Consider the following 10,000-nt stretch of genomic DNA (forward strand, 5'->3'; position numbering starts at 1 on the left):
TGCAGGGCTTGAACTCACAAGCCGTGAGATCATGACCTGAGCCAAAGTTGGACATTCAACCAACTGAACCACCCAGGCGCCCCCATTCTAACTTTTCAAAAACCCATTATTTATTTCCTATTTTATCATTGAGCAAATTGGGATTATAACTGGTTAAGCAGTTTCTTCAAGAACATACCCAAGGAGGGATATGGCCCAGCTAAGTCTGCCTTTACCCAAAAAGAAAGAAAAGCCATGAACCACCAAAAAACTCCAAAGTCAAACTTAGTCCCCTTTCCCCATGTAAGTTGAGTATTTGCCTAATAATCTCAGAAATGCTATGATTTTAACAGTTGAGACTTGGGTCTGTAGAAAAAGTAATTTGCTCCCCTAAGGGGACAGCATGATGTGAAGCAAAGACCACAGAATTTGGAGGTAGAAAGTCCCAGATTCAAATGTTGCTTCTGTTTCTTCCTAGATGTCTGGCAAGTTGGGTAACCTCCTTAACATCTCTGAGCCTCGCTTTGCTCATCCATAAAATAGCCAAGGCTGTACCCCACTGTCCGTGCTGCTGAAAGGATTAGAGGAGAAGTATGAGATGGACCCTAATGCATGTGGCACAAACCCAGAGTGGCTGCAGCTGTACCCCAGTGACCTGGGCCACCCACTCTCCAGTCATGTGCATTGAACAGTCTTATCTCCGAATCAAAGGGAACCCCAGGACCTCACCACGAGATGGACAGAAAACGGTGTATGATGATTTCAGAATTAGAGATTGAGAAAGATGTTGAAATTAGCTGAGCTTTGCAGGAAGGATCTGATTATCTAAAGAACTTCAGAGATATTCTTTTCGTTTCATCAATCATAAAAATGCAGTTAAGTATGGGAAAGCAGCAAAACAAATTCATAGCGAAGAGCACAGAATTTGCTATCAAACCACTATCATTCAGAACCCAGCTCTTCCATTTACTAAACTAGGTCACCTTAAACAAATTCATCTCCCAGAAGTTCAAATTCCTTACTAGTAAAAAAAAAAAAAAAATTAAAAAATAAATAAGACAACAACCCTCAAAGGGCTGTTTCCAGGATACAATAAAATGATTTTTACAAAGCCTCACCATCTTTAGCAGAATGGTTAAGTAAATGTGCTGTAAGCATACCAAGGAGACCATAGCAAAATCAGAAATAAAAAACTAGGCTTACCTATATGAGATGGACAAATCACAAAAACATAGTGTATATGGGGAAAAAAACAAAACAGGACTTACAGCACAAGATCATGTATACAAAATTTAAACCGCACCAAAATCACTGTCTTTTTTAAAGATACACATATTTTGGGGCGCCTGGGTGGCGCAGTCGGTTAAGCGTCCGGCTTCAGCCAGGTCACGATCTCGCGGTCCGTGAGTTTGAGCCCCGCGTCGGGCTCTGGGCTGATGGCTCAGAGCCTGGAGCCTGTTTCCGATTCTGTGTCTCCCTCTCTCTCTGCCCCTCCCCCATTCATGCTCTATCTCTCTCTGTCCCAAAAATAAATAAACGTTGAAAAGAAAAAATTAAAAAAAAAAAAAAAAAGATACACATATTTTTAAATCAATATGAAAGGACGAAGTGTAGGAGGATATATATTTTGCATACACTAACTTGCGTACCTGTGAGGAGCAGGAGGATTGGGGATGGAGAGAGAAGGAGGGAAAAATAATAAAGTGAAAAAGAGCTTTGCCTTGATCAATAATGATGATTTATCTGGAACTGGCAAGTATGATTACTCAATTTCAGACTTAAGATCCCGTAAGTAACTACAAATCACTTGAAATAGTGCCTGTGTATTTTATTTACTCAGTAGTTTGTAGCTAAGGAGTATGCAGGTTATAATGGGAAAATCCTTCCAAAAACCTCATTTAACCCATATACCTAGACATACGCATCATGATTTGTGAGAGACGTAAAAACTTCAATGATCATATAGCCTAGCCCCGCCATTTTGCAGAATTGAAAGTAAAGTCCAAGGAGGGAAAGTGAATTTTAAAGGTTACTCAGCTAGTTAGTGTCTGTCCTAGAGGTGACAACCGTTGAAATTGACCGTACAAGAAAGCCTTCCAAAGAAGCTAACTCATCTCCAGACCTAGCTGCTGGAGTCAGGTGCGGGGAACAGCTTCAGGAGACCATGTTTTATATGATATGTCAATGTCTCTCTTTCACTAATGACCTCTGATTCAAGCTGGAGGAGGCTCCCAAGATTAAAATGGTAAAAACTAGGGGTACTTGGCTGGCTCAGTCAGAAGAGCATGAGACTCATGATCTCAGGGTTGTGAGCTCAAGCCCCACATTGGGTGTAAAGATTGCTTAAAATAAAAATAAATAAGTAAACTTAAAAAAATAAGTGGTAAATACATTAGGTAAAATAGTAAAGGAGCACCTGAGTGGCTCAGTTGGTTGAGCATCCGACTTCAGCTCAGGCCTGATCTCACTGTTCATGAGTTCAAGCCCCACATCAGGCTCTGTGCTGACAGCTCAGAGCCTGGACCCCACTTCAGAGTCTGTGTCTCTCTCTCTCCCTCTCTGACCCTCCCCCACTTACACTCTGTCTCTCTCTCAAAAATAAACATTAAAAAATTTTTCAACGGTAAAGATTAAAGAGAAAGACTTTTATTATTTTTTATTATTACTGAGATATAATTGACATATAACATTGTGCAAGCTTCAGGTGTAAAGTGTGTGGTTTGATTCATTTATAAACTGCGATATGCTCATAGTGTTGGCTAACATTCCATCACTTCCCATAATGATCAAGTGTTCTTTTGTGGTGGGAACAAGTAAGAACTAGTCTCTTAGCAACTTTGAAGTTTGTAACACAATATTGTTGGCTATAATTCAATGTCTACAATACAATGTTGTTGACTACAGTCACTCTGCTGTACATTAGATCTCCAGAACTCGTATCTGCAGTTCCAAGTTTGTACCCTTAAACTACATCTTTTAATACCATCTGACTAAGTAGTTTTTGAATGCATGCTGAATAATTACGTCACAAGAAAAGAAAGCACATCGGTGGGTAACATGAGGGAATACTCAACGTAAAGAGCAGATTCGTCGTCCTCCAACTTCTGAAAGCCTTTTATGAGAAGAAGGAAGTGAATTTGCCGTGCGTGTCTGGAAGGGGTAAAACTAAAACCAATGTGTTGAAGACGAAGAGAGAGAGGAAACAGATCCAAAATGAGCATTAACGGGTAGAACTGTCCACAGATGGAGGTTCATACAGTAGCTAGATGACCAAGCAGAAGGTACTTGGTACAGGACACTTCAGCATCCCATGGGGATTAGGACACTTGCTGACCAGGTTCTTTCCAAATCTGAATCTCTGTGTCTCTTGTCTTCACAGGAATTTCCAAATACAAACCCAAATTAATTTGAATCAGAAACACCAGCTCAGGGCTCAGCTCCAAAACACGTGGAAGAAACATAGATGCCCACGGAGACTCGGCCACGTACAGGATTTCCCAAAAACAAGCTCTATAAGTTGGCCCAGAAATATAAAGCTAACTTCTACCATAGAAAGAATCTGTCCTTCAATTCTGGGATGTTGTTGTTGTTGTTGATTCTCACCCTCAGATCAGTTGTCTATATTGAATCCATGGCTGCAAATAATCTTACTACGGTAACAGAGTTCATTCTCATGGGTTTTACTGACTACCACATGTTGGAGATTCCCCTCTTCCTGATGTTTCTCATTTTCTATATCGTCACCCTTCTGGGGAATGTGGGGATGATCGTTCTGATCCAAGTGGATGTCCAACTCCACATGCCCATGTACTTCTTCCTGAGCCACCTCGCCCTGCTGGATGCCTGCTATGCCTCGGTCATCACTCCTCAGATCCTGGCCACACTGGCCACAGGCACGACGGTCATCTCCTATGGCCAGTGTGGTACCCAGTTCTTTTTCTTCACCTTCTGTGCGGGCACAGAGTGTTTCCTGCTGGCAGTGATGGCCTATGACCGCTATGTTGCTGTTAGCAACCCACTGCTCTACACTGTAGCCATGAATCCTAGAATTTGCTGGAGTTTGGCGGTGGAAGCCTATGTCTGTGGGATGTTAGGGTCCATTGTGCGTACCACATGCACCTTCACCCTCTCCTTCTGTGACCACAATCAGATCAACTTCTTCTTCTGTGACCTCCCGCCCCTGCTGAAGCTTGCCTGCAATGACACAACAAACACTGAGATTGTCATTGTCTTCTTCGGCAACTTTGTGATCTTGGCCAACGCCTTGGTCATTCTGATATCCTACCTGCTCATCATCAAGGCCATTCTGAAGGTGAAGTCTCCACGTGGCAAGGCCAAGACTTTCTCCACATGTGCCTCCCACCTCACCGCTGTGGCCCTTTTCTTTGGGACCCTCATCTTCATGTATCTGCAGAGTGGCTCGGGCAAGTCCCTGGAGGAAGACAAGGTCGTGTCTGTCTTCTACACTGTGGTCATCCCCATGCTAAACCCTCTGATCTACAGCCTAAGAAACAAGGATGTGAAAGCAGCCTTCAGAAAGGTCACTGGTAGACTCCAGGTGTCCCTGAGTGTGTAGATACGAGTGATAGGACCTTACCTCCTGGTCCATTTTCTTCCCATATCAATATATCCTAACAGGCACCAGCACTCTATGCAACTTAGCCCCACAAATAGAGAGAAGGTAGATGGGTGTCAGCAGGCACACAAGAAAAACTGCAAATATGATAAAATTCATTTCCATGGTGCTTTATTCTTCTCCCCATCTCGCACCTCCAGCCCATTTCTTAGCATACAACAGTCTTATGATACTGCCTGATATCTTCACTTACAGAATGTCAGGGGTCCAGGGGGCCTTGAGTTTATCTCATCTCACCCCAAGTCTTTGCAGCTGTCCTAGGCTTTCCCATCCCTTCCTGCTCATTATTTTCCTCCCATTAATACTGCCTTTTTCTATGTCAAAGATTCTATCTGGGGATTCTAGCGATCAATGCTAAATAGTCTTTTGTCTTCTTTTAATAGATGAGTGACTGATCACCTCAGCAAGCAGGGAGTGCCAAATAAGGCAAATCTGAGTCTCTAAGTGGCCAAGGGAAGGGAGTGTTTGAGAAACAGGCCTTTCTCCTCACCATTCTAGTCTCTGGTCACTTTCCTTCTTGCTCATGCCACAACAATGGAATTTGCAAGCTGCCTTTCCACCTGATCACATCCCACTGGCTTCGCTGTTCCTGCTGTGTAAGGTTACTCTGACATCTCCAAGATGAACTAAAGTCACCTTACCTTTGGCTCCTCAAAGGCCAACTCGCTGGTTTCTGCGGGACACGACGCATTGCTTCTCCTCTCTATTCCCATTGCCTGCCTTGAAGCAAGCCTCCCATTTCCAGGAACAGCAATGTTAGAGAACAAAGACAGGTATAAGGAAAACATTAAACCACACATTATCTTCGCTGGCAGAAGGTTTAGTAAGAGGGGGAATAACTAAATCCTCTGTTTAGTTAAAGAGACCACAAAAACCCTTCAGGGCAAATTCTGCTTTGCTCCTTAGGGAACTCACCCCAAATCCAGAGTCCAGACCAAATGAGCTCTCAATAATTACTTTTGAACGGATTTTTATGGCACATGCATGGTCTCATTTGAGCCTCATGGAAACTCCGTAAAGCAAATAAGAAAGACAGGGCTGAATAGAAGGTTCCTATTTTGCAGTTAAGAGAATGCTTTCTCATAGTCCCTTTGGACCTTTGCTTAAAGTCTCTTTGTTCAGCATATACAGCAGGAGACAAGGCACAGCTTTCAGACTCAGGCTTGTATCTGAATCCCGATTCTCCTACTAATTCACTGTGAAATGTACCGTAAAGGGCTTCATTTCTCAGATCTTAATTTTCCTCAGGTCTAAAACAAATGTAACAACTCCTAATTCAAGAGCATATTGTAAAACTTAAATGAGGTAAGGGGCGCCTGGCTGGTTCAGTCAGAAGAGCATGCAACTCCTGATCTTGGGGTTGTAAGCTTGAGCCCCACATTGGGTATAGAGCTTCCTAAAAACAAATAAATAAACTTAAATTTTAAAAAAAACAAGGTAAAATCTTAAACTAAATAAATAAGTGAGGTGATGAATAAGAAATCTCCTAGCATAAATCCATTGCTCAATATGTACTTTTCTCTTCCCTTCCCTTCCCTTTCCCTCACTTTCACCCCAGACCTTGCCACAATCCCATGGCTGTTAACAAAAATGAAACAGATCACAACTAGTAGTGAAAGACAGTGAACTGAGGAAGATGAACAATTCAATCTTTTCACCCAAGAAATAAAACGAACATTGGTGTTTAGCTGGGGTGGGGTGGATTTATCTGCACCCCACATGGTCAAAGATAACCAAAAGATGTCTTTTCGTTGAAGAGATAAACACCCAGTCAGTCAGTAAACCCCTCTGCTGAACTTTGATTTTATGAGAAGTTGGTCCTCTGTGGCACTCTGTATGGAAACAACCATCTTAAATGGACCATATTAAATTTAACCATATTAAATTTAAATTCCATATTAAAATGGCCCACCGCCCTGCCTAGAGTTGATTGGTTCAGAAATAAGCACCTGACCCAGTGTAGGTTTGATTAAAAAATAAATAAATAAATAAATAAATAAATAAATCAAAATAATTCCTGGGCATTATGAAGTTGAACATGTAAAACAGATGCAGAATAGGTGACCAGTTGCCCAAGGTAGAGAAGTCAAGAAAGACACAAAAATGAAGCAGTTATTCAAAGAGAATCAGAAATAACAGACTAAGGAGGAGCCCTGAAAGGTTCCATTCTGAGCTTTCCAATGCAGCCACAATAATTTTCTTGCTTCCCTTAAGGCACACTGGGATCCAACAACGAATTCCCCCTTGGGGACTAGTTCAGGCTTAGTCATCAGGTTCAAAGGATTCCATACTTCTGGAACCGGAACGGGGAGGAGTTCTTCAGCATATTACAGCAGATCCACACTCATAGACACTGATTTTATCTCCACCCTTCAAATAAAGAAAGGACTGGGTCTCAGTACCCTGGATACTTCTATCATACTCCCTTTACAGGAGAAACTTTCCCGCCCAGAGCCCTTTGCTTGGGTAACCACTGTTCTGGCACTTGGTCTTGCCCTTTGGGTGATCGGATCAGACTAGAATAAGCCCCTGACCCACGTGTCATCAATTCATGAACAAAACAGAGAGCCATGAGGTGCCCTACCGTTATACAATGATTATTAAGCAGGACCCATAAAGTTACCTCCCTCTTGAGGATCTGAACCGAAAAATATGAGAAAAGCTAAGTTATTTGAGAAACAAGACTCAGAAATTATAATCAGAGATGACAAAAATGGCTGAGTCACGTTAATGGGCAGACCAAAGAGAAAATGCACGAATGTCAGATGCTAAGGAGGCAGCAATAAACCTGGTCCCTAGTGCTGCATTAGATCTTTCAGGTCTTGAATGATGTAATTATGATCCAGGCTGAGTTCTAGGGCTCTCCATAGGTCCCCAAGAAATCCCTGTCTCCTTTTGAAGCATAAGAGAGTCTTAGCCATAGACTCACTTTCTATTAGATCATCTGAGTGGGTCTTTGTTACAATCTAAAGGACCTAACAACTCATTGCCCTCCCTGGCTCCTAACAACAAAATAACAAAAATGATACCTAAGTCTTACAGAGCACCTATTACTTGCCAGAACTATTCTAAGAACTTTTGTATGTATTTAACAACCCTGTGATGCCTTAGCAACCCTATGATATAGACGCAATTGCTATCTCCACATATAGATGAGTAAACGACGACACAGAGAAGTTAAAACAAGTTTCCCTAGGTCACAGAAGCCACGTAAGACACAGAAGGCCATGATTTGAGCTCAAGATATCTGGCTCCAGAAACTCCATTCTCATCTATGATCTTATATCACCTGTGGATGCCATTTTATCCACAACTATCCCTTTTTTGGTACTGAATCACGTAAGGGAAAGTAGCTTTACTCATTAGGCTCTTTCTCCAGGAGCCAGAAAAAAAAAAAAAATGGTCCTGCTTCGGAACTGGGAGTCATGTGAAGAACCATTCAAAGACCAATGGAGAGGTCTCCACAAGATGAAATAAAATAAAAGACCACTTTAACAAAGAGAGTGCCTTACTTTTCACAAATGTCTACCCACCTGCAGGGTCTTGGCTAAGCCACCGAAGGAAAGCTGGAAGAGATTCCACGTAAAGTTCATTCCATGAAGATTCGTTCAGAACCTACACTGAGGTGGGCTGAAGAGACCCTATTCTCTGTGACAGCTAAAATATGACCAGAACATTTAGGTCAGCATCGGCCATAAGGCTTGTCCCAGACAAGGCAGCTCCATTGATGCTTGAGAGAATGAGAGTGACACGGATTCTCAGATCTACCAGCCAAGCGGTACGTCCAAGTTCTCTGCATTCAACTTCTCTGAATAAAAGGAATGAGGTCAGGAGAGACTCATTTCTCCTTCCCAGCATCTTCTGCAGACCTACAAAGCAGAAACTGTACAAATCATTCTTCCCCCATTATAAATCTGCAGGACTTATTCTTTATTTGGGTCTCTGTTGAAGCGGTGCTTCATTTGGGAGAAACCTTTTCTGGCCACCTTATCTAAAATGATAGCTTCCCTACTGCTTATCATTTCCCATCCCCCTACTCTGGTCTTTCATTCTTCAAGACCCTTCACAGTACTTGATATCTGCTTGTTTTTATCCCTACACCCAGTAGAACTTTTTTTTTGTCACCACCCCCATGGACTCAAAGACTGTCTGCTATTTTTAGCACACCTTCTGACCCACAGTAGATGCTCAGTAAATGCCTGAGGAAAAAACACGAAGAAGATAGAAATATGGCATATGCCATAGAAAAATGGCAATATGGTGGACTAGGGTTTTTCTGACCAACCTCCCCTCTGAAAATCATGAAAAATAAAAAAACGGCGGAAAGACACTAAGAAATCAAAGGCTAAACATTCGAGAGAAAATAAGAACCTTAAAACATAGGCAGAGTATTGAAACTATGTTTGCAATCAAGAGCATCTCCCTATGAGGATATATATTAGTTGTCTGTTACTGTTAATTGGTAGCTTAGGGGTGCCTGGCTGGCTCAGTAGAGCATGCGATTCTTTTTTTTAAAATACTTTTTAATGTTTATTTATTTGCGGGAGTGAGAGAGAGAAAGGGAGAGAGAAAGTGCAAGCGGGGGAGGGGTAGAGAGAGGGAGACACAGATTCCGAAGCAGGCTCCAGGCTCCGAGCTATCAGCACAGAGCCCGACACGGGGCTCAAACTCACAAACTGCGAGATCATGACCCGAGCTGAAGTCAGACGCTTAACCAACCGAGCCACCCAGGCGCCCCAGTAAAGTATGCAATTCTTGATCTCAGGTTCATGAGTTCAAGCCCCATGGTGAGTGTGGAGCCTACTTTTAAAAATATAAATAAATAAATAAATAAATAAATAAATAAATAAATAAATAAGCAAGCAAGCAAATAAAGAAAGAAAGAATTGGGAGCTTGAAGCAGCAAACCTTTACAATCACAGTTTCTGTGGGTGAGGGATCCAGGGACAGGTTAGTGGGATTGGTTAGTCTCCATCTCAGGGTCTCTCACAAAACTAATTAAGAGGTTGACCAGGGCTCCCGTCATGTTGACAAGAGTTGGGTCCTTCCCCACTGTTGACCAAATATGCTCATTACTTGCTACGTGGTCCTCTCCATAGTGAAACTTAAAACATGACTCTCATCAGAGCAGATGCCCAAGATAGACACCATGCGGGGCGCCTGGGTGGCACAGTCGGTTGGGCGGCCGACTTCAGCCAGGTCACGATCTCGCGGTCCGTGGGTTCGAGCCCCGCGTCGGGCTCTGGGCTGATGGCTCAGAGCCTGGAGCCTGTTTCCGATCCTGTGTCTCCCTCTCTCTCTGCCCCTCCCCCGTTCATGCTCTGTCTCTCTCTGTCCCAAAAATAAATAAACGTTGAAAAAAAAAAAAAAAAAAGATAGACACCA

At 42.6% G+C, this 10,000-nt stretch overlaps 1 protein-coding gene across 1 annotated transcript; it reads left to right on the forward strand.

Annotated features, from left to right (window-relative positions):
• The first annotated feature begins 3,257 nt into the window (after positions 1–3,257).
• Positions 3,258–4,555, forward strand: LOC121043779 (olfactory receptor 9I1-like). Its single transcript, XM_040495777.1, has one exon. The coding sequence runs from the start codon at positions 3,443–3,445 to the stop codon at positions 4,553–4,555; it is 1,113 nt and encodes a 370-aa protein (XP_040351711.1). The 5' UTR covers positions 3,258–3,442.
• Positions 4,556–10,000: the final 5,445 nt, after the last annotated feature.

This window comes from Herpailurus yagouaroundi, unplaced genomic scaffold (assembly GCF_014898765.1).
Source record: "Herpailurus yagouaroundi ecotype Mexico unplaced genomic scaffold, PumYag 187, whole genome shotgun sequence".
Classification (NCBI taxonomy): domain Eukaryota; kingdom Metazoa; phylum Chordata; class Mammalia; order Carnivora; family Felidae; genus Herpailurus; species Herpailurus yagouaroundi.

Coding starts and splice junctions, on each gene's coding strand:
- LOC121043779 (XM_040495777.1), top strand. CDS start 3,443: ATGCCCACGGAGACTCGGCCACGTACAGGATTTCCCAAAAACAAGCTC.